General features: G+C 40.3%; 1 protein-coding gene and 1 long non-coding RNA gene across 2 annotated transcripts; one reads left to right on the top strand and one right to left on the bottom strand.

Annotated features, from left to right (window-relative positions):
* Positions 1-2,667: 2,667 nt before the first annotated feature.
* LOC137473927 (uncharacterized) lies at positions 2,668-6,295 on the bottom strand. Its single transcript, XR_010999066.1, has 2 exons — positions 6,189-6,295; positions 2,668-3,397 (listed from the first exon to the last, which is right to left on the bottom strand). It is a non-coding gene; the product is annotated as an uncharacterized lncRNA (long non-coding RNA).
* Positions 6,296-6,317: 22 nt separating this feature from the next.
* Positions 6,318-25,383, top strand: DBX2 (developing brain homeobox 2). Its single transcript, XM_068190054.1, has 4 exons — positions 6,318-7,003; positions 17,631-17,726; positions 22,212-22,399; positions 24,806-25,383. Exons 1-4 carry the CDS (start codon positions 6,460-6,462, stop codon positions 25,127-25,129), a joined length of 1,152 nt encoding a protein of 383 aa, XP_068046155.1. The 5' UTR covers positions 6,318-6,459; the 3' UTR covers positions 25,130-25,383.
* The last annotated feature ends 1,672 nt before the right edge of the window (positions 25,384-27,055 follow it).

Raw genomic sequence — 27,055 nt, 5'->3', positions numbered from 1 at the left:
TACTTTGGGGATGGTACAAGAATGTAGAAATTAAACATGTAGTCAAAACTTAAATCCCTCCAGCACAGTTGGAGTTTTGCTCCTGGTTTGCTGAGTGTTATTTCCATGATTGCTGTTCTGAAGTATCTCTGAAATGGAGCTAACCTAAGTGGTTTGCATCCAGGTTAGCATAACCTGACTGAGTTACTTTCTTGGACCAAGACACCCATGAAATGATCATCACCAAAATGTCAAGGGAGCATTTTTGAATGGGGAAATTTAGAGCAAAATCTGCCTAAAAGTCTGCAGCAGCTCTGCTGTGATGACATAACCCAGGCTCACTTTGCCAAACTCGGCAATACATTGAAGAACATACTTTAAATGCTGCTGTCTAATATGCTCAGGTTAGACAAAACAGTGTGAGACAATTATCTCCAAGAGTGTGGAAAATCCATCTAACTTGGAAAATGGCAGATAGCTATGTTATTACAAATACATTTCAATGTGTAAGTCCAAAGCATTTTTTGCCAGAGAAATTCAGGTTCAATCACAAAAAATGCTTTGACAGGATTAATGTATAATTCCTTTGGCTAGAATATGTCACTCCAAAGCTTACAAGCAGAAATGTAGAGAACATGGTATTATTTTTACTGGATAAGCAAAGTTGGAAATCATTAATGAGTTCAAATAGATGTTTCCAAAGTGTCATACACAGAGTCCAGTGAAATTATGACTGGGTAGAGCTGCCTTTAGCACATCTAAGCAAAGACAGCCTTAGAAAAGACCTGTATTTAATTACCTCATCTCTGTCTCCTGCAAATGTGCATCTGTTTCTATACCAAGATCCTTGTTCTTGGCTTTATGGAAGCTATATGGCTTCCATAAAGTTTGAGCATCTCAGGCTGCCAGAGAGGAATATTGTGTGTATAAATAGAGGCGATGGCTGACACCATGTCAAGTCCTCACAACAGAAATGGCAGGTGTGCTGAAGTTTTTGCATTTCCAATTTTAATAGAAGGTAAAGGGCATTTAAATTATTAATTTTCCTTCTTAAATCAATTTTATGCATTTTATACATGCTGATTGGAGGTGCCTTTGGGAAAACTTAGTGTCAGGAAAAACAGAGTGTGAGTTTGCCCTGGGCTAGGTAGGACGTTCCCCAGTATTTACATGCTTCTTTTGAATTACAAAGCTTTTCAGCTGCTGCTGTCACAAGGTCCTGAAAAATACATCTTCTCCTGAGATACCTATGCTACCAGTTTCCAACACAGCTTATACAGTAAAATAAAGGAGCCTCTCCACTATCCTTTGGATACCTTGAAGTAATGTCATTGAATCACAGAATTATTTAGGTTGCAAAAAGAGATATAAGATCATTGAGTTCAACCATTAACCCAGCACTGCCTACTTCACCACCAAACCATGCCCTGAAGCACCAAATCTGCGTGGCTTTTAGATACCTCCAGGGTTGGTTGACTTAACCACTTCCCTGGGCATCCTGTTAAAATGCTCAATAACCCCTTCACTGAAAAGCTTTTTTCTAATATCCAATCTAAACCTCCCCTAGCACAACTTTAGGCCAATTTCTCTTGTCCTATTGCTTGTTACTTGGAAGAAAAGACTGACCCACACCTTGCTACAACCTCCTTTCATGCAGTTGGAAAGAGTGATAAGGTCTCCTCTGAGTGTCCTTCTCTCCAGGACAAACAAGCCCAGCTCTCTCAGCCATTTCTTAGAAGAACTGAGTTTCAGCTTCTTCACCAGCTGTGTTGCCCTTCTCTAGATATATGCTCTGGCACCTTAATGTCCTTGTTGTAGTGAGGGGCCCAGAACTGGACACAGCACTCAAGGTGTGGCCTCACCAGTGCCAAATACAGAGGGACAATCACTGCCCTGGCCCTGCTGGTCACACCCTTGCTGATACTGGCCAGAATGCCACTGGCCTTGTTGGCCACCTGGGCACACTGCTGGCTCATGTTTATCAGGATGTTGAAAAGCACCCCCAGGTTCTTTTCTGTCAGGCAGCTTCCTAGCTACTCTTCCTCCAAGCGTGTAGTGCTGCATGTGCTTGTTGTGACCCTAAAGCAAGACCCAGCACTTTGTGCCTTGTTCAGCTTCATACAATTGACTTTAGACCATCATTGCAACCTGTCCAGATCCCTTTGCAAAGCCTTTTTGCCCTCCACCAGACCAAAACTTCCACACAACTCAGTGTCACCTGGAATATCACTGAGAGTGCACTTGATTTCCTTGTACAGATAAAGATATTAAACAGGACTGGCCCCGATACTGAGCCCTGGCAAACCGCCCCCCCCAGTGACTGGTCACCAGTTGACTTCCATCAAACATCTCCCTCTGGGCCCAACAATCCAGACAACATTTTACCCCACAAACAGTGCACCTGTCCAAGCCATGAGCAGCTCAGCACCTTTGGGTGGATCCCATCCAGTCCCAGGGACTTGTGTCTTTTTAAGTGGTGTAGCAGGTCACTGACCATTTCCCCTTGGATTATGAGGGCTTCTTTCTGCTCCCTGCCCGTCTCCCATCTCAGGCGGCTGGGTTCTCAGAGAACAACTGGTCTTACTACTAAAGACTGAAGCAAAGAAGGCATTGCTTAACTCAGCCTTTTCCTCATTCTCTGTTCCTGTGTTTCCCCTTCCATTCAACAAAGGATGGAGAGCCTCCAAAGCCCTTCCTTCATTTGTCACAAAGGTATTTATTGAAACAGTTTTATTGTCTTTTACGGAGTAGTCAGGTTAAGTTCTAGCTGGGTTTTGGTCCTTCCAATTTCCTCTCCGCAAAACCTCATGACGTCCTTGCTGTCCTGCTGAGCTGCCTGGCCGTTCTTCCAAAGGTCATCAACGCTCCTTTTTACCCTGAGTTCCAGATAAAGCTCTCCGTTCAGCCGTCCCAGTCTTTTGGCACATGGGGACAACCGCCTCCAGTGTCTTTAAAAGTCCCTTCTTGAGGAACATCCAGCTTTCCTGGAACACTTTGCTCTTCAGGACTGCCTCCCAAGGGACTCTACCAATGAGGCTCCTAAAAAGGACAAAGCCTACCAAGGCTTTGGGAGTCCAAGATAGCAATTCTGGTAAGGAGCCCCCTTCTTAGTTTTCCAAGAATAGAAAACTCTGTGATTTAATGGCTGTTGTGCCCAAGACTGCTGCTGGCCATTACATCACCTACAGTCCTCCTCTGTTCACAAACAGCAGGTCCAGCAGGGCAGCTTCCCCAGCTGACACACTCACCAGCTGTGTGGGGAAGTTATCTTCCACACAATCCAGGAACCTCCTTGACTGTTTCCTCTATGCTGTTTTGCATTTCCAGCAGACATCTGATAAGCTGAAGTCCACCATGAGCACAAAGGCTAGAGATGAGGATTTACTGGAGTGCAGACCTAAATGTTAGCTGTTCAAACCTTAAAAAAAAAAAAAAAAAAAAACCTTACTTGCAGAAAAATCATATGTATGTAAATCTGACAAAAAATGTAGATGCTGCTAATATGCATGCTTGCCATTTAGCATCAGGAAGGTTTGTAAGAAAAGTTTAAGTAATGGCAGGATTCAGCTTCATGTGAATTGCTCCAGAGGAGTTGCAAGGGAGAAAGTCTCTGGCTCAAGGATGGAAACGCCACCTGAGAAAGGGCAGAGCTGATGTAGAAGAAGGATCAGTAGGGAGACTTTGATGTAGCTTCACAGATCTTGTTCTTGGTATGTTACATAAATTGTATGCCCTGTCAGTAAGACTGTCCTCTGGACTCCGAGTAGGGAAGGCTTAATATATTTCATGTAACCCATTTTTAAAGTTCTGCAACCTGAGAAGTGTATTTTCATGTTTTCCAAACACCTGATACAAGCCAAGATACCCAGTGAAGGCAAACTTTCTTCTCCTTTAGTGTGGTTAAGGTAAATTAGCAAATTGACAAAATCCAAATGCAGAGCAAGTACCTTCCAAGTTTGCATAATCAAATGAAAAGAAGTAAGAGCTACTCATCATGTGAATGTCATCTCTACTTTCTGAATGTATCTGAATAATACACATCCAAAAACTTTTCACGTCCATGGCTAAGAATCCATTTGTCATGCAATTCCTGTCTGCATTCACCAGAAAGGATCTGGATTTTAGGGATGCCACTTGTTTTACTCTCAAATAATTCCATACTCCAGATATGAAGAAGGAATTTATATTTTCTTGTGCTGTGCTCTCCAGCTTTTGACAGGTAACAACTCTTGGGCCTGACTGTACTCAATTATCACATGCTCAGAGGATAGACGGAATTTGGTAGCTACTGCTCAGCAGAGCTGCAGATGTGTGTCCCAGAGACCAAGTGCTCAGAGGCTGCCCTGGTTTAATGAGTTCATTTTGCTATTCTGCTCTACCAGCCTTGCTTAACGTCACACAACCAGTTTGAGGTCTCCATTGGGAATCTCTTGAAAAATAGTATTTCCTGTCTTATTTAAAACCTGAGTCTTGTGATTTGGTGGGTTTTTAGTACAGCTGTGACAACAGAGTCAGATCATGGGTGAGAGGCCACTGCTAGATGAAAATCAGAGAGAAGAAGGACTGCTTAAACACACATTGTAAGGCATGGGTTCCCCTGGAACTAGAGATGCAACCTGACATGAATTGTTAACTCATCATGTGGGTCGATCACTCTCTTCCATGTAGTCAAATGCTACATGTGTTGATGAACCTTGTGGGTACCTTCCAACTCAGAAGTGTGTTGTGTTATATTTCTGTGTGTTGTACTTATACGTCACAGCAACATGAAACTTACTAATCATATTTTACCAAAATACACAGCTGAGATTAACACATTAGCAGCCACTCTGGCATCAAAAGTAGCCTCAGAGGAAACCAAAACCCAAGTCTGTCTTTGAAGGCTACAGTCTCTGGCAACCATCATTTCCCTGGTGAATACCTTTTATTCATGCAGCACAGCTGGATGGACTAACTGCATATCCCAAGTGTTGAATTATGGTTTTCAGTATGTCGGGCCCTTGGGAATTCTCTGAGAATTTGATCAGTGAAATGAAAGACAAAATAAATCCTTAAGTGTGAATAAATTTATGAGGGGTAATTGCAAAGGCAGCTACTTGCAATGCTCAGAAGCCAGTGCCCTCCTGACTTTTTTCTTTCCCTTAGAAACATAATTTCTGCACCTTATACTACAACAACGCACAGTAGCTTCAGATGTAGTCTGGGATTCAACAGCCTGGATTCTGTCCATTCTACAGCAAAAAGCAAGAGTCTCAATATGCTCATGAGTAAAATACTTGCATTAATATCTTTTGATGGAGGCCTTCAGATTTGCAAATACAAGCGCTCAAGCTGAGGAAATTGTTTAGGCTGAGAACACGTATAAGAATGTATCAGGGCAAAACTATCAGACTCATCTTGGACTTCTTTCTGCTCACAGCCACTGCTGTAAGACAAAAGGTCAAATTACATGGGTCTCTGGCATGAAGCAGCCTTGTCAACTCTTAGGCTCCCATTCACCATATCTTAGTACCAATGGAGTTAAGTGCCAAAACTCTAGCAGGGCCAACCTACCCAAAGACCTAAAGGAAAGATTTGGACATGTGAGCATCTAATTTATATTCCCCAAGGTATTACTTAGTACCACAGCAGTTAAGATATTGTCCCCATTTCTCATCCAAGGGCACAGATGATTCCACTAGTCCAGATGGTTTTAGCTTTGAACCACCCTGATGTCCAAGGGTTATGCCTCTGCTGCTATACAAAAATAAGGGATGCACCTCCTCCAGTGGATTTTGCAGGGAATAGTCTCAAGATTAGACTGGTGAAGAGCTGCTCTGAAATAAAAGGATTTCTCTGCAAAAAGGGAGGTGTTTTCAGGACTTTGGAACAGCATCACATTTTAACTTTCTGCATGCATGTTTGAACTGCAAAATGAGACATTTTTGCCATATTACGTGATTTGTAAGCAAATGAAGAATACATGCAAGGAAGTAGAAATGGACTAAGCTATTCAGGACAAATAATGTTTATGCCCACACAAAGCTCCATCCAACATCTTGAGAAAAACATGATTAACAGTACTGTGCTGATCTTAATCAGATTTATTAAGACAAATGTTGAAAATCCAGCGTGCATGCTATGTGTGGGTAACTAAAGAAAAAAAAAAAAAAAAAAAGGCCAGATAAAAATGCCCAGAGGGAGTGAGCTAATGACTATCTTCCCATTACCTCATGGGATCATTAGGTCGACATGATCTCTCCGCGGCCAGTACCGGAGCCACTTCCCCGCCGGGACGGAGGCCAGCGGCCTTTCCCTTCCCCTCCCGTCCCCTCGCACAGGTGCACCCCTCAGCGGGAGACGCGACCCGCCGCCATGTCGGGGCGGGCACGGCGGGACAGCCACTTCAGCTCCCCGCCCTGCCCCCGCCCCGGGGGGCTGCTGGGCAAGACGGCATTGTTGGCCGCGTCCATCACTCCTCGTCCCCGGCTGACATAATGAATGCGCTTGGACACACCTTCCAGCCCGGCGGAGAGGCGCGGCGTCTCCACGGACGGCCTCACCGAGCCCTCCGCTCCGCTCCCCACAGCCCTCGGGGAGGCGCCCCGCCAGCCCGCCCGGCCCCATAGCCCGGCGCCCCGTCCCAGCCCAGTGAGGGGCCGCGGCGGCCGGGCCGGGCTGGGCAGGGCGAGGAGGGTAGAAACTCTCGCTATGCTGCCCAGCGCCTTTTACTGGGACCTGGTGGGCTCCTCGGCTCTCCTCAACCTGCCGGCGGCGCCGGGTTTCGGCAACCTGGGTAAAAGTTTCCTCATCGAGAACTTGCTGCGGGCCGGGGCGCCGAGCCCTGCCCAGCTCCGTCCCCTCCCCGCCAACCCCGTGCCCCTCAAGCTGTGCCCCGCGGCGGAACAAATCAACCCCTCTGGGGGTCCCTTCCCGGCAAGATGGGCTTTCCAAGTGCTTAACCCCTCTACGGCGGACGGCGGCCGCCCGCCAGCGCGGGCCGCGGCGGCAGAGAGAGGCGGCATCTTCCCGCCGGCAGCCACAGGTGAGCGCCGGCCCCTCCCGCGTCCTGCCGCCGGGGAGATGGGACCGAGGGGCTTTCCGAGGGCTCGGCCCCGCGCTCCGCCCGCCGGAGACGGCGGCAGGAGAGGCGCGGCCGCTCCGAGGAGCCCGCAGCCGGCGGCGGGACGCCGAGCACCTCTGGGTACCGGTGCTGCCGGGGCGCGGTTGGAGCTGCGCCCGGGGCTCCGGCCGAGGGTCTCGCCCCACCGCTGGCAACGGGACGCCGAGGAGCGGGTGGTGCGGGACGCCGGGCGGCGGCTTCCGAGTGCGGCCGGCCGGCGCACCTGTGGGTGCAGAGAGCGCGGCAGAGCCCTGTGATGGCCGCATCGGGTGATGTTAAACGCCCCTAATCGCAGTTCTTTCAGGTCTTGACGTCCCGCAGCCTCAAGAGCTGACAGAAGCTTCGCCGCCAACAGGCGCTCCGGGAAAGTCTGAAATTCCAAGTTTTGGGAGGAAGGCGAGCGGTCCCATCCTCCTAAGTAGCGATAGCTCGGGAGGCAGCAGCCCCTTTCTCTACACGCCCTGCCTGCGGGACAGCAAGGCGTGGAAGACCCAGCTCCTCCTGTCAAAAGGAGAATTAAGCCACATAGAACAGGGAATTTTCTGGAAGTTTTGACAAAACCAGGGAGGGGGGAAAAATAAAAAAAAAGTTTTAAAGAGGTGCAAAGGTGCGTTATCAGCTGTTGGTCCCGGTGTCACACTGAGACCCAGCGCCCTGCCGGGCGGTGGGCACCAGCTCGCGGCCGCTGGGGGCCCGCAGGAATCCGGGCCATGGAATTGGAAACAAACAGGTTTTCAAAACCCATTCAGTTTCTTGTATGTGCCGATTTTCGTATAAATACATTTTGTCTGGGCATAAGCAACATATTTTAAGAAATGTGTACTTCTGTTAGTTATGGAACTGATTGTAGTCAATTAATTAAATTTGGTATTAGACTCACTATATCATATTTTACTTTTCTATTAGAATGCATAAGTTATTTCAATATTATGCGGTATTTTAAGAATTTTTATTTATGGTCATGCAGTTTTAATTGCGTTTAAAATGAAAATCAGACAAGCAGAATTGTATTTATTGAATTAAGTCTTTGAGATGTGAAACCAAAAGACTTGTTTTGAAAACAGAAGTAATTGTTTTCTTTTCAAACATAATTTTATTCCAATTAAATCCTCCAAATTGTTCTTCAAAATCCAAAGCAGTATTTGATCCTTTAGCATTATGTACTTTAAAGGTAGGCAGGAGAGAGTCAAAGTGTACGAAGAATGTTCCTGACCTCTCAGGTAAGTGTTACGTTAAGCATTTTCAGTTACTTAAAGGTGTTTGTTTTAACTATAGGCTCGGCCAGGGAATAGGACAAGTATCATCTTCCTGCAATTCAATGAATATTATCCTTGCCAGCCCTTTGCCCTTATCCTGAAAAAAAGTTCTAGAGAAAATGCTGTACTTACTTGTGGAGAGATAGCAGATGCCCCAGCACTCTTGTTTGCTAGAAGTAAAGGTATTTTGTTGGGTTTTATTTGTTGTTAGTTTGTTTGTCTGGGTTTTTGTTTGTTTAAGTAGCTGTAAGTAAATTGCTACAGAAGTTCCCGAATGTCAAGTTTTGTAAATGCTTGTTTCCAGGATTATTTTTTGTTTTGATTGACCCTTAGTAGTAGTTGTGATTTTAGTGTGGTAAGTCTGCCTAGTGATTTGGAGTCCAGTCCTATTCTTCTGATTCCACAGCTCCCACAGATCTTGGCAAATGCACCAGGCTCTTAGATTTGAGCAGGGAGAAATACTAGTGTTTCTTCAGTCATTGTGGATCCAGAAGAAAATTCTCCTGTGACTGTACACTTGCAACAATGACTTTTATATTCTAACAGGGATCTGTTGATTCTGATCTCACTTTTATGTCTTAAAGTGATGAGGATACTTAGTTGCCTCAACGTTCACAAATTTGAATTAGATTGGAACTGTCTTGCTGAGCCAGTTTGTGGTTTCTAAGGAGTCTCTTGTCACTAGTGTAGGCGTATACTGAGGAAACTGTTCAGACCAGACACTGCATTTGTGAGTAGGGCTGGGGTGGTCAGGCTGTGTGTAATGTTTCTTGTTTATACAGTGATAGGGCAAAGGAGCATTTTGACAGAACAAAAATTTTAGCCTTCAGGGACTAGTGAAAATATTTTAACTAAGGAATTTGTGCTAGGTAGGGTTTTTTAATTTACTGATTTTTTTAAATGAATAAACTCATATTTGGAACCCCCAAATCACATGGCATTTTGGAAAATCTTTCTCGAAGTCTTAAAAAAGATTATTGAAAATTATAAAGCAAGTATTTTCAAAAAATCTTTCTGAACTAGCAAGTGCTTTATAGATCATGCAGGGATTAAAAGTCCCCTAATAAACTAGCTTGGCATAAGCAAAGTTTTCTTTTATTTTTTAATTTAAATAAAATAGTGAAAAAGAACCAGACTTTTTGGAAACAGTGTATTACTTATGTAGTCCCAAATTTTGGTGAGGTCACCAAAAGTTCTCAAAAAGAAGGAAGTGTAAAATCACACCAGGGACTTAACTGAATAAGCTGAACCTTTTTGTAAGTATCCAAAGGAAAGACACTAAGAAAACACTCCATTTTAGGGTACCTTTTAACACTCCATAAAAGTGCTAAAGAATGTAAATCCTGTATTCTTTCTGTAAATTGGAAAACACTTATCCAAGGTGGCAAAGGAGACCAGGTGGGATGGCATTCTTGAGCTGGGCTATCTGATCATGGTGATTTTTTCTTTTGTAACTCCTCAGTAACTGAGTTGTATCAGCAAGTTTCCTTCCTGTAATTTATAGGTATCAAAGTATTAGTTGGACTATTTCAAGTGCTCATCTGCATGTGTATTTTGTGTATATTTTCTACAAAATGATTGTGAATAAAAAAACTGAACAAGTACTCAGGAAGTGTCACACTCTAAATATTACATTATCTAATGAGCATGGTACAAATAAACATATTTGTTGTCTGTAAAAGTTTAAATAATCACTTTCCATCATTATATACATTTTTAAAAATTAAATGTAATCATTTCAGGTGTTTGAAATTAGTTTGGTTTCATTTAAGAAGAACATGAACAAAGAGCATGTTACATAAAACTTAGGAAGGAAAAGCAGAAGGAGCATTACTGCTATAAGATAAACTCATGAGCCTTCTGCAGTGGTATGCCCATTTGTACTGGCTTGGAATTCCCCCAGGCTTTCTTGCACTTCACCTGAAGTCCCTTTGCTCTTTGCTGTCCTCAATTTCTTCTTGCTAATCTGGGTTTTAGTCCCTTTACTCCAAGCCTATTGTTCTCTTCTGGATAAATTAGAAGACTTGACAGTTTTCTTCGGTGTTTTCTGACACATAAAAATTGGCCAGATGATGCTGAGATGCCGTGTCTTGGAGTACAGGTGCTGTAAAGACGTCCACTCCAAATATTTCCTCATGACTTAGTTTCCAGAAGTATTGGCTTGCACTAGAGCTGAGTGACCTCCTTGGGAAATGTGAAGTTACTCTGGTACCTGAAATAATTTTTCTAAATATCTCTGCTCTTCTTCAGTAATTTGTCCTGGTGGAGGTTGTCAGTAAGTGCTTTACAGCATGAATATGGTCATGTGGAAAGAATCTGACTTTCTGCTTTAATTTTGGCATTTTTGTAGATGAACAGAGAAAGGAGATTGAAAACTGCAACAAAACAAACAGTGAGATAATTCCATTGTAAAACCTGCTGAGAAATTTGTCTTAGGGGACTTTTGCCTAAAGCATCAGAATACAATAGAGCAGAATGAAAGACAGCACGTGTAACACAAAAGAAATCAGAAGAACTATATAGTAAATATACATTTGACTTAGAGTAAGCATCTACAGATGTACTTTATACATATCCAGATACATTTGTGCTATAGATGTGTCTTTTCTTTTTGTAACATTTGGGTACTTTACATTTTGATGCAGTTATCGTCACATTGTGCCAGTGAGATAGGAGAGATTTCTATTGTGTAGAGGAGAAGCTGGAGCAAAAAGAAATGTGGTGCTTTACCTAAGATAATACAGAAAACTGGTAGTATTGCAAGGAAATTAAACCAAATCTTCTGCAGGCTAAGTCTCTGGAAAATTATGTCAATTTTTTTCTTCCGAGGTGATGACACCAATTCTATCCTTACTTGAATCAAACATATCTTATTTCCATATATAATAAAGTGTCTTGTGTTTCTTTATGACAACCAGGAGATAATTAAATTACTGAAATTTAAGTGATATTTTTTCTTTCATTTGAACCTCTTCTTAGTGAATGAATGCCTATTAATTATTGATTTCAAGCCAACTGGCATCCAGGGTGTGTCCTCAAGCGACATATAACACTAACTTTCAGTAAAATAAAAGACAGGAAAGAGCCCAATGTTTTGTCTTGACTCATCTAACTCAGGCAACAAGATGACTGACAGGTTTTAGGATTTTCTTGTTTTGTTGATGTTTTCTGGAGATAGAAAGCTTCTCTAAGGTGGGGAGATGTATTTGGCATCTTTTTATATTCCCTGATTGCCAGGGGCACTGAGACACTGTAATAGTTTTGAAAGTTTGTCTTTGGAAGCAAAGAAGTTTTTGTAAGTATTAGAAATCACAGACTAGCACGTTTCCTGTTTCCAGTTAACTTTGTGAGCCATTTAATAGAATTGGTCTGGAATGCCCAGCATATTTTAAGAGTGGCTGCAAAATGGCTTTTAAAGGACAAACTGTTGTCCTCATTGTGAGGTTGCCAGAGCTAGACTAGTGCCAGCTACTCTCCGACCCAGCCACTAGTCTGGCAGTCTGTGCTCAGTGAGAGGAGTATGAGCACTGGCTGGACGCTGCTCCTTCCTTTGGCTACTCTCGCGGTGCCGTCTCTTAGAAGGAAGAGGATCCCAAGCTTGGTCCTTGGCAAGATCTAGATGCTACCAGAAGATCTCAGAGCTTCGCAAGGAAGACAAGTGGTGGAGTTTGTAGAAAAGAAATTGACTGATTTGAAACCATGGTATCAGTCATGCCTACAGTTAGTGAATTAACTTCTGTAAAATGTATTTTGTACAGCAGAAATAACTGGTCTTCTGAAATCCTATAGTATATTCCTCATGATTTTAGAAAAAACATGGCTGTGGTAAGGATTAATCTCATCAGGCAAACTCAGGTGCAGATTTCAGGTTTTATTGTACTATGTCTGTATTTTTTTTCTGATAAAAAATCCTCCTAAATTTTGGAAGGCAAGTTCTCTGCTTCCATTGCCCTCTGAAGGTGATTTGCATTATTTTATAAAGCAGCTCAGCAAAATAACTGATGTTTTACATGGTACTTTTGTGGTCAGTCATGAGCCCACAGCAGAAAGGGGAGATTTTTTTTTTTTTTTAATGAAAACAACTGCAGGTATATAAAGCAGTAGGAGGCTGTTTCAAATGTCAGTTATGTAGACCCTGATTTTTATAAAATTGTACATGCAAATATTTTCAGTAACCTGGACTGTGTTTCTTTGAGGTGAGTTGTCACTCTGGAGAAGTGGCTTTTGCTTTGTGCTGAAAAGCTTATGAAAATTTTTCATGAGAGGCTGCTTTTGTCTGCAGTTGTAGCACATAATTCTCTTGAGGTATTCTGAATGTGTGTTGAGAATGTTCCTCCTTGTGACTATGTGAATATCTCAGGTTTCAACTTGAAAAAGTATTTCCTTGTGCAAATGTAAAAATACTAAACTCCTGTTGTTAAAAAAAAAAAAAAGAAAAAAATAACTGACCATGTGTTATTTTTTTATTCTAACTATGTTTATATTATCTTGAGACTTTTGTCTGTTTGGAGCTGGCAATGCTGCAACAAGTGAAGACTGTTCCACGTAAAAAATATTGGCTAATCAGTGCATAACACAGCATTAAATGATGGCATTTTGGCCTATTGTAAGATTTTGAATTAGTGCTGCAACAATGAAAAAACAGTGGAATGTCAACTTGCAGCAGCTGATCCTAGTTTTGCCATGTTTGAGGAAATAATTTCTAAACAAATTGTAATATGTTGAAAAACAAAGAAAATAACTAATGACTTTCTAGCTGAATTTTTACATTTTTTAGAGTCTTTATGGCTGTACAGATGATAGTATTCTTTTGATGGGATAAGAGGGATAAGAAGAATGAGAGATAAGGAGAATGTCATGGTAATTCAGCTGTTCAGTAAAAAGTAGGTGTCTTGTCTAAGCTGTAGTCAATACAGAGAGATGCCTCCAGAGGAAGAGACACCTTCTGTGTCTGTTTTAAGGTGATGAATTGTTATGTAGATCTACTTATCTCTTCTCCTTGACTATGCAGGAGGTCCAGACAAGGAACTTGGGCAAGACACAACTTTTAGACAGAGAACTGACAGTGATGCCTGTTTTGAGAAAAACTGGTAATCATAAAGTTCTGAGGCACACTAGTACATGGGCATCCTGAGGAAAGACAAAGCCAGAAAAAAAAGCTGGTAAATCCACAGGTAGATTCCCATCTTCTCAATAGCAAGGCTGTGTAGGAGGCATGGAGAGGGTAGAAGCCACTTCTACTCCTGACACCAGGGTACCCATGGAATCTTTGGCAAACATTGTGGAGTTTGGGTGTTGCTTTGGGTTGTGGAGGTGAGATCTGACCATGTATTGTCAGCAGCCTCAGGCTGATGTATTTCCTCAGGTGGTGAAAATCATGTACAACAAATTACAACATAATAATTAGGCATGTGAATGATGCCTCTGAAAACTGACAGTGATTAATGTGGTTTCAGATAATCTGCAGTGTGATGCTCTTGGCCATTACATTGCTGTAGATGTGATTATGCTGTTAGCACATTTCAAGCCCGTTTTGGGGGCTGCTCTGCCAATTTTTGAAAGCCTCACCACAACTCAACATAAAAATTCAAGCTGACTTCTTGCAGCCATGTTTTATATAGAAATTAAAAAAATATATATTTAGACCTTTAAAAGCCTTTCTATGAATGTTTGGCAATTTTTAAAAACTGATCTGTGGATGCTACTCTGCTTTACCCTTTTGGCTTGACTTCCTTTGAGCATTCATGTGGTTGTGTTTTACAGGAATAAATAGGAAGCAAATGGTAACTTTGGGAGTGCAGGAAAGCCAGTTCTGAGGGGTCCTGCACCACAGGCTCTTGCAGGAAGTTTTTCCAGTTCCATGTGATGGTAGTTGCTTTTGGGTGGGATATGGCAGTGGCTGCTGCTTTGTTCTTGCAGTTGGAGGCTCCTCTTCAGCTGGTTGGAATGCTTTGGGGGAGCACAACTGCTGCGGGAACATTGCACTCTAAAGACAGTCACTGCTAGGGAAAGAGCCATGACTCATCATAAGGTCCAGGGCTTGTGGTTCAGGAGCAGAAACACAGCTCAACTGGATCACTAAGCTGGCAGAGCTACTGCAGGACTGTTTTCAGGGAAGCTCTTCATGACATGAAACTTCCCTGCAGCTTTGCAAAAGCCTGCTTTAAACATTGCCAAGAATGGATGTAAGTAGGAAAGTGCAGGTGTGCCCATGTTATGGGCACAAACCATCCAAGATTCTCAGATGAAATGTGATAATTTTACTGATAATATATTTAAGTTTCCTGCAAGGGCTGGAACCTAAGTGTCACGGTGGAAAGCAGTTCATGTGGACTTGGAGAATTGAAGTGTTCATGCAGCTTGTGGTCTCTCTGGTCCTGTTGTTAGTTTTGTTAGCTGGCTCTAGGCAGTTTTCTGAATATTTTTTTGGAGGTGTTCCAGCTCTCTTCACAGGTTGATACCACATTTTTATCAGTTATCTTTAAAACCCCCCAGTAGACTAGCAGCATGTCCAGTGAAGGAGCCTGTATGGATAATACCAGAAGTTTACCATCAGTTTCACTTTCCCTCAACAGCCATTTTTCTTTCACCCCTTCCCACTTTCCTGATAGCCTACACTATTTACTGAGTTATTTCACAATGGTAGAATTAGAAAGAGTAAACAGTGTCCTTAATAATAAGCCATTTTCAAAGTTGCATAACTGAGCTGGACTGTATTTAGGAACCTTACTCTCAAAATGATGGATAGTTGGAAGGAAAACTTCCAATCTCATTGTCAGTATGACTTTTTATAATGGAAGGGCTTTTCAATTTAGAATATTTTCACAGCAGGCAGTGTATTTTAAAATATCAATATCTGAACTGCTTTCTGAGTTTTAGCACTAGATAAGCTTGAGGTCTGTTTACATGTTTAGTATTATTTTATTGTCTGTAAAATGATTTCTATTCACAAAGGTAAATGTAGTGAACATTATTACTAAAATTTTACATACAGCACCAGTGTCAAAAGTATTTGTTTGGTGAAAAAAACCAAAACTAGGTATTTAGTACTTGTATATGATCTGATACATTTTCTTTTAAGGCATATAATACAGTTTTTGGAGTGCCAAAAGACACTAATATCATACTTTGATACTTTTCATGCATGTGTGAAGCTAAACCTGTAAAGACTGAGTTTTGTGAAAAACTTACTTCCACACAGTCTCAGTTTTATGAAATGAAGATATAAAGCAGAAAAAGGCTTAAGTGTCCTGAATACAAATTATTAGGATTTTGCCCCTGCTTTAGGTTCCTATACATCTTTGGGAGCAACAGCTGCCTTTTGGTTACTGTGTACCTCATTCTGGCCAAAAAATGGAATAATTAATATTCTGACATCTCAGCAATTTTCAGCCTTGTGTGAACAGCAAAGAGTGTTTGCTTTAGGTCTCTTGATCAACAGATATTGATAGAGTTACTGTGATGTATGTGAAAAGAAAATAATAAATAGTCCATCCTCTATATTGTTTTCAAAACTGTATTATGTCATTTCTACAGGTATAATTCCAGTATCATTCTGGACAATTTTAATTCTGTTAATGGAGTTTCATACAGGTAGTGGAAGCCATTTAATGTGATGAACTGTGTTGTTTTATCAATGATAAAAAATATACTTGGATATGTTATGTAGAAGCATTAATATTTTTCTGTGTATAGAACTCCCAAGACAGAGTTGAATATCCCTGTATTATGTCACATGTTTTTTTACTGATATAACTCTGCAAAACTGCTGCACATTGGTTTGAGTGCAACAGCTTTATTAGATGTAGGGATGTCGTTTCATGTACATAATGTAGAATTCACCTGTGCATCAGTATAACTGCAGCACATTAAAAAAGATTACGAACTGGGCATACATGTTGGCTATAGGCATAGACTGACATCATGGCATTGTTTATGCCTCAGGATCTAGACTAAATCTTGTGAAGTGAGCTCAGGAACCTCTTTGTTCAAAGTTACATGAGGATATCACCTGCATCTTCCTTCTTAAGCAAATATTTTACAGCAATAAATTTTTTGCTCTGGGATAACAGCAAATTTAAAGGTCACCAAACTTATTTTGAGGTCCTAATACATATTCAGAAACTTAATTTTGAATGATCTTTATTTTTAATTGCAGTTGAAAAACTTTTAAAAATTAGAAGCATGGCCTAGATACATTTATCTGTTTACCTTTCTTTCTGATTGTTAATTTTTTTTTCTACTGAAATGTGCAGTTACTTTTTTTTATTTAATGGGTTTTTTTCTGGAGGTTTGGACAACTACAGTAGAGACTCTAGAGCCACTTTTTTCTGCCTAAACCAAAACAAGAATGTGACATAGATGTTTTGATACTGATCACATTTTACAAGTTCTAGCAATGATGTATCTTTTTCAAAATAAAAAAAACATTCCAGGTTTCATAGTTGAGTAGTACAAGAAGAAATTGATAGGTAATTAGGTTTAATGGAAAAGCCCATGAGCCTTATGGAAAAAAAATAAGGGATAAATAGATAATGAAGACCGTTCCATGATTTGAAATCTCTTTTTAGATAAGAGAGACTTCAATTAAAAAAATTCCATAAAAAAATTACCAAATATTACCTAATTCTGTGAGTTGACTTTGCAGATTTTTTGTTGTATCTAGCAGAGCCTTCAGCAAGTGGTTTATTTAAATTTAGAGCACTTGTCCAGCAAGATTAAATTGACAGTAGGAATAACAGAATCAGGCCCTGTAGTATATGCTTATAGAGCTCAGCTGTTTAATCTCATGGCATTTTGTAAATTTTATTCATAAAAGTTTCTTGTTGAGGACATTAGTGGTTTGAGTGCTGTTAACAGCATTGGAGTACCAGCTGATTTTTTTTTTTGTAAGATGGCATGCTTACTAGAGTTATTTTAAATAACTTTCAGAGTCATTATACTCATTGTTTCAACAACATATTATTGAAACAATGTGTTCAATGCCAATATTTAGGAAAACCCCCATAATTATCGCAATTATAGAAGGAAATTTTTAGTCTGCAGAGCTTCATTCTTATAAATATAGGGAGAGTTTTGCATATTATAGCTAAGCTACACATGTAAAATAACCTTGCTAAATTAAAGAGCAATTACTTGGTTTATCATTGTTTGCCTTAAAAATATCACCATGTTGAAAAAAGGAAAAAGAGCTTGTGGGGCAGGACTTTACACACTGACTTTTTGGAGGACTGTTGTTATGAATATCACCTAAGCTCAATGGATAATCAATTAGATCTATGCTTTCTTTGCAGCTCTTTCCAAACACTTTTTTCTCCGAGCCCCGCCATTCTACTCAGCATGCTGCGGTGGGTCCTGTCAGCACCCTGCATCCCCCACTGCTTTTCCAAGTAAGTTTTTATGCTTCATCAGTAATGCTTGAGTTATTCTGTAAACCAAAGCAGCAGGATTTAATGTGTTCTGGAAAACTAATTGGTGATGCAATGGCAGCAGCTAATTCCTTAGTAAAATCACAGCAATCCTATTCAGAGGGTTTCCAAAGATTTATCAAACTTAAGTACACTGAGCAATTGTGAGAGGTTTCTAATGGCATTGAGACACACAGGCAGAGCTAACCTAGGAAAGTGCCTTGTTTTCAGTTTGCTAGAAACAATTCTTTAAAATCAGTAACTCTTTTAAAAATCAGTGTCAATAAACACTTGCAAATAAGAAAAGAGCTGGAGGATCGTAAAATGTGTGCTGCATTTTAATGTTTGTTAGGGATTAATTATGATTCAGGAAGCTTTAGCATTATTTAAATACAACAGTCATTCTTTTTGTAGCAGTCAAATGTGTGCACATGTTTAATTGTGTTTCTCTTTTGTAATCATAAGGTAAAAAATTGAAAAAGTATGTTGAAGAGAATTTTGACCAGTGTACACTATCCATTCAGGATTAAGAGTCCATTTAATCCAAAACTAAATTTAACCTTGATTGGGAAGATTGCATGCAATAGTATAAGAATGAACAGTCATGATTTTGTGCTTATGGCTCAGGAATGCAAACAGAAGCAGCATATCCTCTTTCTTCAAAACGGAAAAAAAAGCACAAATTGCTTGTCAAATCCAAATGAAAATTGGAGCTTATACGTGCTCTGGCATATACTTTTTTATCACAATTGCATTCAAACCATTCCCGACTAAAGTGCATGCTTTTTATGAATGTTTCAGAAGGACAGTTGCTAAGTTGAATGATTCTTGACAAGTGAGGCAGCAAATGCTGGCAGTTTAATGAGCTGCAAGTTTCTGAGCACCTCTTTAGGGGGCTGACACTTTCCCACAGAGCGTTTTACATGGCCTCGGCTCTCCCACAATGGCTGACAGCACCATGACCAATCACCACTTTCACTTTACTCATCCACACGCGACCTCACCACAATTTTTCACTGTGCAGATGAACTTTAGGAACCATTTCACATTGAAAAGGCCTGGGCAAGGGTCAGTTGCCCTTTTGTATAGCCATAAAGCAATACTCTATGTGCCAGTCTTTTCTCCTGTCTCACATTCCAAGAGATTTTCTGGACACCATTTAAAGCACTTGACTGAAAAATAAAGCAGTGAATGAAACTGACTTTTATAGACTCATTCTAGCTCATCTTCCCATATAACCCTGTCTACCTGAAAAGGGATTTAGTAGATGAGCTGAGTGTATACAGGGACTTGCTGAATACATAGGCCCATTATCAACTGTGGGGATTGTTTATTAACCAGGACTGATACACTACTATTTTGGAAGTGACCTATTAATTGTCCATTTAACTAGAATGTATTGAGTTCTAATGAAAAAATGGAAACCATGACTAAAGCTTTTACTTGCTCCTTCAAGGTGGTCTCTGCCATGAAGGCAAATGAAGATTGTTCCACAGATTGAGAAGACATTTATCACTATATATTAGGATACAAAGACTTAACAAGAATCAAATCAGTAACATAGGAAATAGTTGGTCACATTTGTGTCAGCAGAACACTAAACTTGCTGCATATTCAGAATGACAAGCTGCAAACTGACATATTTAATTTTGCTGGAATTTTTGAAATGTATATTTATACTGCCTATCCTACTGCACTGAAAAATCCTATAATCCACAAACTGAAATTTAGTTTTTGTGTAACAGTTGGAATGCCTTTTAGAATATGGCTTATTTTTAAAGAAATTCTCTAGGCTACTCAGTTGGTGATAGGTTTCAGATTTTTTGCTCCATAGGCTGTTTGTTAATGCTTCTGAGCATTCTGCTCATCATTACATTTTGTTCAGTTAATCTTTTAAAATCCATCATATATTGTGCCTTAGAGTGTAGAGATGCCTCACTATTAAATTCGTCTAATATAGGTGTTAAGCTGGACCCTACATACTGCCTGTACAGAAATTAATTTGTGCCTCGAGGCTCCAGCAGGAGGTTGTTTCCTTGCTGACTGACTGTTAACAACCAGCCAGGCAAGACAAATTTTAAGGGGTCACATAATTTGGCGTCCTCTGTCCTTGGCTGACAACTCCATTGTGGAACGGTGGCTGGGAGGCGAGGACCAGCCCTGTTACGCCTCTTCCCTTGCTGGTGTCTCTCATCCCACAGCAGGGATGAGAGATGGTACCAGTTCTGCTGTTACCAGACCATACCTTCCAGTAAACCTGAGAATGGCTGACAATTCAGCAGAGACTTCTTAGAGGCTACCTGGAAAAAGGTACCTAAATTCACTAAGTTTGAGCAAGAAAGAGAGAAAACATACCTGAGGAAGGAAGGCTCCCAGCTTGCTCCCAGTTTTGTAGGCATGATTGGAGCATGCAGTGGGATTATGAAGGGGCTCTGCAGTCCCCAGAGAAATATCAACCTTTCCCTTTTTGGAAAACTCCATTTTGGTATTTTGACTTCTGTTCTGCAGATTGTTTATTTTGGTTTGGATGAAGTCTGGCTGTGTATCACAGTGTAATAAATATCAGGACATTAGCCAGTAGGTTATGATTTTTGTATCTGGTCTTAGATATAATTTTGAAAATTGAAGTACATCTGTATAAATTAAGGATTATTTATACTGTAACATTGCAAATCATAATAATTATTTTTACCACACACTGTTATGAGAGACAGATAAAAAGATCTTGATTTCTTGACGTGAAAATTCAAGAAAAGAATTGACAGAATGCAATGACCTCTAAATCAGTAATGTTTCACAGAGGTAGTCTTATTTTAGGGAATAGTCATTGTACACTTGCTCAGCTTCTGATGCTCTGCTCTACTGGTCAGAGCTGGAAGCAGGGTAGTGTATGTAATATCAAATCAGTAACACATGGCTACAAAAGTATTTAGTCAACTTTGCAAGGCACGCAGATACACACTTCAGTTTCTCTTCATTATATTACAATATCCTCAGTATATGTGTGCTTGTTTTATTGTGGGTGTTTAAAGATACATATACTCATGTGTATATATGTATAATATACAGAAATTGAAATGTAGTGTAGCCCCAAGGACAGTTTGTGGAAGCTGCATCTGGATTTCATTAGTATTTTCAAGAGCACTATATCAATTGAAAAAATGTATTTAATTTTCCCCCACCCCATTACAGCTGATTAGAATAGATAGAATTCTACACAAAAAAAAAAACGTTTAGTATTTTAGAAAATCTGCTTTTCAGGGGGAATTTGATTTTGGCTTTGATATGAAAATGATCAGATCCTTGGTAGGAACTGAGCAGCAGCACACATTGTAGCTGCTGTAACTATAAGCTGGAAGGGCAATCTAGGCCCATGGACTTGAGAAGGTGGACAGCAGGAGGGCAGCTTGCATCTGAATTGCCACTCCTACAGCAAGATTGTAGGTGTCAGTGGCTGTACAGCCACGGCACAGGTTCCTGAGCCAAAGTGCACCTGTTTCCTGGCCTGCTTGCATGTCCCTTATTATCACATGCCATGCGTGATGACAGGCCCTATTCAACTGATCCCTGTTCCTGCTTCCTGAGTATTTGAGGAAGCTGGGTGCACTGGAAGCATATGAAGCCTCACCAAGGACTGCTTCTCATACACCATATCTTTCTAGGGGAGAGGGAGCATAGGAAAGCACAATGGCTTTAGGTTTTATTGGGTGTGAGGAACACGAGAGATGTATCTTGGGGTTTCTGTGCTCTTTGTGTGTACATTTCTACTTCTTCACTGCAGCTCTGTCCCCCAGCTTTGAGGCTTTTTTCCAGGGTAGGGCTCCCTCTAGGTGTGCATTGAGGGGATGGGATTGTATTCACTGAAAACTGCCCTCCCAGGATGTGTTATGAGATGTCAAAGGATTAGAAAGCAGGCTGAAAGGAGTAAGTCCAAGTACTCTTCAAATCCTCTAATATAGAAATTGCTGTAGTTTCCAGAATAACTAAGTGAATGACCAGGGATTTTCTGAGAAATAGATCACTCTGAAACCCTTTCATTATTAAAAAAAAAATATAGAGGAAAGCCTATTTAGTTTCTTTGAATCACTACTACAGACCACCTTTCTTTCATTTTACATTCCACACAAGGAGTAAATAAACTCATAGGAAAACTTGTTGCAGTTTATTCAGTGGTGATGACAGGCAAAGAAAAGTGAAGTTCCTCCCTGACTGTATTTGAATATTCCTCTATGAACTCAACTGATTTTCTTTGTACCATGTCAGGGCAAGACTCGTGACTACTGACAACACCTCTAGTTGCAAGTGAGGATTTAATCTTTAGTGAACATCATTGAAGCATTACAACACACTGATAACACCAACAAATTAAAAGTGGGACAAGAGTCTGCAAACGTTATAATGAACAGCACTTAATATTTCTCTAATATGTGATAGATGTTATAGGAAATTCTCATCTATTTCCACTAGGAGAGGAAAGTGTGCTGCCTCTTCTGACCCAGGAGTCTAACTCCAAATCCCGGAGAGGCATATTAAGAAGAGCTGTCTTTTCTGAAGACCAGAGGAAAGCTTTGGAGAAAATGTTCCAGAAGCAGAAGTATATTAGTAAAACAGACAGGAAGAAACTGGCCCTTAACCTGGGTCTAAAGGAGTCTCAGGTAAGGAAAGTCCTTTTGGGGAAAAATCTTAAAAATGGCTGTGAAGGAGGAAAATTGAACAGTGCAGGGGCAGCCCTGAGCTCTTTTACCTGCTCTTTTATCTGCAAAGACCTCAGTAAATCAATGGCAGTTTAAACCAGGGAATACTTGAACATTTCTTGGTTTATTTCCTGTATGTATGTATTCAAAAATTGATGTCTCCATTTTCACACAAATAAACATGACCTCTGTGTTTCATTTCCAACTCTCTTTTTTTGCTGTCCAACAGATCCCCCTTGGAAGCTTTGGGGGAGGAAACTGTTCTATCCCACTGCTCAAAAGGCAGTAGATAAAACATGAGAGCATAGATCATTCCTTCATTCCACTGAGCACCCTTTGCACTCACAGATTAATAATTAGGGACAACGCAGTCAACAGCACTTCCTCTGGAACTGTTCTGCCCAAAGAGACAGGCAACCATTCCTATGGAAAGACACTTGACTGCACAAAGAAAGTGATTTTCAGAGTTGAGAGATACCATAAGAAAAACTTTGCAGGGTGACCTTCTAAAGCACTCCCATTTTACTTGCCAATTCACATTTAATGGGATTTTTTGCATGAGTCTGAGTTGGTCTACTGCAGGATTTTAGAGTTTAGCTGAGGGTCTAATTCCTCCAGTGAGCTGTTCTGACTGAGCAGCTACATTAATAGTGGTTCTGAGCAGCAGTAGCCCAATCTGGAATCTTCGGGGCCTCACCTATCTGCAGATAAAAACAAAGGAAAAATGCCTGGCTTGAAGAGCACGAAATCTGAAAGAAACTGGGAGAAAAAAAAAGTTTGTGAGGGCTTGTAACAACAGAAAATTAACTTGGTAGTTGCTGACAGGTAGGATTCTGAAGGTGCCAGAGTAGATGCAACCCTCTAGATTGCAGCTGAAATACTGAGAGGTGACAGTACAATTTTGTTTCTTTGTGTGCAGTAGGAGTGAAAGTGCATAACATACATGTGCAGAAGCTGTCTGGGGGACAAAAAAGTATGGGAGTGGTGATGAGAGCTCTTGTCATCTCTATCTTGGAGATTTATCTTGGAAAAGGCTCTCAACAATTTGATCTAACTTTGCAGTTGGTTTCAGTTTGCACAGAAGGTTAGATCTGGTGGTCTGTGGTGGTTCCTTGCAACCTGATGACTCTGACACTGTTGCAAACACTGCAACAATAAACACAAAAACAAGCAGAGTGTGGTTTTTCTCAGTGCGATGTACAGAACTGTAATCTCTGCAGGAAAACTATTTCAATGGAAATGTGCACTCACCAGTGTGCTGCCTAAAAAAATTCCCAAAATGTAGTCAAATTCCTAGTATTGAAGTTATTTCCTCGAGATTATTTTCTGTGCTCATGTTATTCAAGAGAGCTTGGGTGTGTAAAATGTAATGTAATGTTGCATAGATAACCAGTACCACTACAAGAATATAATTTCATGATAGTGACAGACCAGATGATATTCATCTCTTTTTTTATTCCCTTCATGAAAGGAAGAGAAGTTGCTGTGAAGGTTCCTCCAATTTTCTGACCAGTTGTGCTGGAGGAACATGTACTTAGTACATGTAATCTAAGACAATGATTCTCAAACCTTTGAAACCTCACCCCCTTTGTCTTCATATCAAGTATCTGAATACTAGATCTAAATACAAATGTTTAAGGGAAAAGAGAACACAATCTGAATAATTTGATCGATCATCCTCACCTTTCTTCTCTTCCTGTAAAACCAGTTCCTGGTTGTATATTCCCCCAAGCTTTCCTCAACATTTCATAAATGCCTTTGAATCCTTGTGTTTAAAAGTTGCAACTCAAAGTTTTTGAAAAGTTGGTTTTATCTCAAAATCACATGTGTTCTAGGCAACTTCTAGAAAACTTTAGTCAAGTAGACAAAATGTCTTTAAATTCTCAATCCCATCTCCTATGTCACAACATGTTTTTCAAAGCTGCATGGCCAAGCTGATTTTAGCTATGTTTGTGAAAGGGACAGTCATGATTCTTTAATGGAGGCCCTCACACTACCAGTAATATCACTTAGTTTTCTTAATGATGGTAATAATTTTCTCTGGGAATTCTCTTCTGTCTAGAAGGATGTTGCTTCTAGGAAACTCTTCTATCCCTAGCTATTGGGCTGTCCATTTTCCAGTCTAAGCTAAGTAATCATCTGTTGTAGGTGGTGAAAGTCAAGGAGATTATTTGTTCTAGGTGTAGTAAATAGTGATGGGAAAATCCTCAGATAGTGTCAGTTAGCTGGCTTCACTGGTTCTCTACTGTAACAACAAATAAGGAAGGAATGTGAAACTAAGAGGATGGAAAGGAAAAAAAAACACTTGTTAGGGCAAAGTTGTTTAAAGCAAAGAGTGATAATAAACTCTTGTTAACTTGCAAACAGGTGAAAATCTGGTTTCAGAATCGAAGGATGAAATGGCGAAACTCCAAAGAAAAAGAAGTGCTTTCTAACAGGTGCCTCCAAGAAGAAGGTCTTCAGGAGAACTACCTCTCACGATCCACCATGAATTTTACCTCCCCATGCCCATCTGTGTGGGAAATGTCTGAAGAGCGGGCAAGTCCAAGGTGGAGGGAGGATTCTCCAGGAAATTCTGAAAGACTGACTACTACACAACCACCTCCAAGAGCAAATTCATTGCAGAACCCACTCTATTTGTATCCTGACCAAGACACTGCAAACAAGGCATCATCAAGTGTAAGGGAGTAGGGGCAGTTAGTAAATGGAGTGGGAGAGTGCAGGCTTCAAATGAGCAGTCTTTGAAGATTAACAGTATTTGAACATTGTAAAGCTAACTAGTTTATGCTTCAAAAATGTGCTAACGCCATTAAAATTACAAACAACTAATGACTAAAGAAGTATTCTTCAATATTCAGTCTTTTCTTGTGTCTTTTCCAGTCTTGTACTGACCTTAAAAGTAAAATAGGAACTGATGGTAAGTAAAATGAAGTGAAGAACATGAAGCTGAGTTTGTGCTCTGATTTATACATCTGCACTGTATGTGATGCTCGTTAAAAACACACTAATAGAGAATCTATTACTTTTATCTCTCATTGTAGTCAGACCAATTAGTTTCTTCTGTGCATGAGATAAAAAGAACTCTGTTTCTCTCAAGGCAGTAAGTGGTTTTGGATTCTTTTAGAAATTCATTAAATAACACAATAGATTCATATAGACAAATACAAGCATTTTGGTGTGTTTTCTCCATCTGTCCTCGCCTGTGTCAGTATACAATTAGCTTTATGGTCACAGGTCAAGTGATAACCTCGGTAAAGTATGCAATATTAAAAGGCAACCAACCTAGTCTATAAATTGTTCCATGTTTAAGTAACTCTGATGAGAGTGTGTACTGGAAGGTGCAGTTTGCTGGCTTCTGTCTTTCCATCCATGCATGAATCTACTAGCATTCTTAACTTTGAATTGCAGTGTCTTTTTTTTTGGCTGTTGGTAGAATCTTTTGTATTTCAAAACTGTAATGACAGTGTGCAGAGTTGTAGCCAAAAATGCACTAAACAACAGACCCATAACTGGAAAAATTGCTACTACAGCCAGTTCAGAAAATGACTTATGGAGATGATGTACCATATTATTCCTGGCTTGCTACTGTTTAAACTGGTGCCAGTAAGGACACGTTAGCATATATCTGTATCAAAGACAGGACAATATTCTGTGTAATAGAAGAAGCCTCAAATATTATTAAAGCTACTTAAAATTATTTGTTTGCTTAATCCACTCTGAGGACATCAGTCTATGAATTTAGGTGTATCTTTCTTTGTTTTATGTGCAAAACTTTATAGCTCAAAATGGGAGCATAGCATCCATTTTCTTTTTCATGCATTTATGGATGCCTTTGTTGAGAAGAGAGATTAAAGATATTTTATGTTACAGGCAAAACCTTATGGAGAACATTATGGTTTTATAGGGGCTATTTTCTTTCTGGAATTCATACATTTTATAGGCGAAAGATTATAATAATCTAGTCTGGCTTTTCTTATCATATACACTTTGAATATTTCTGATTATTCTTGCCTTGAGCTCCAAATATTTTGAACTGTATTGTACATCTTTCAAAAATCCATGCAATTGTTGTGGAATAAGTTGTTATTTAATGTTTTACCTTTTGATAGATGATTTATTATTTCCCTTGTTACATTGTATTATCTGGGAGGTGACGTTTGGATACATTTGCAGCTAAAAAACTTGAGATTGCAATGATGATGCTTGTATCGTAACATTTATGCATGATAAGGTGAGTTTTGTACCTTGCCTTGTGTGTGTCCTGCTGGCTCAGTGGCCAAATATGCAATCCTACTCTTGCATTATGTGGCATTCCTTGCATGTGATTTCCTCTGCTTGATTTAAAGAAAAAAAAAAACCAAAACAAATTACAGAAGAATTAAGAAGTTATCGCTTCCTGCACTTACAAATCTTCATTAGTGTGAGCTGCCTCAATACCTACCCTCAGAAAGCCCCTGAACACATGTTATATACTGGCCAGTAATGAGAGGAGTTTATTCCTGTCTTGCGATTGAAATCCCGGAACCAACTCAGATTCTGCGAGAAACATTTGGTGGGTGGGGAGAACAGACAGATTGTGTACACATACTGATGAATTTGGTGTTGAAGTCCTGCCCT

This window comes from Anomalospiza imberbis, chromosome 5, assembly GCF_031753505.1.
Source record: "Anomalospiza imberbis isolate Cuckoo-Finch-1a 21T00152 chromosome 5, ASM3175350v1, whole genome shotgun sequence".
NCBI classification, from domain to species: domain Eukaryota; kingdom Metazoa; phylum Chordata; class Aves; order Passeriformes; family Viduidae; genus Anomalospiza; species Anomalospiza imberbis.
This window is presented reverse-complemented; position numbering and strand designations above follow the sequence as displayed.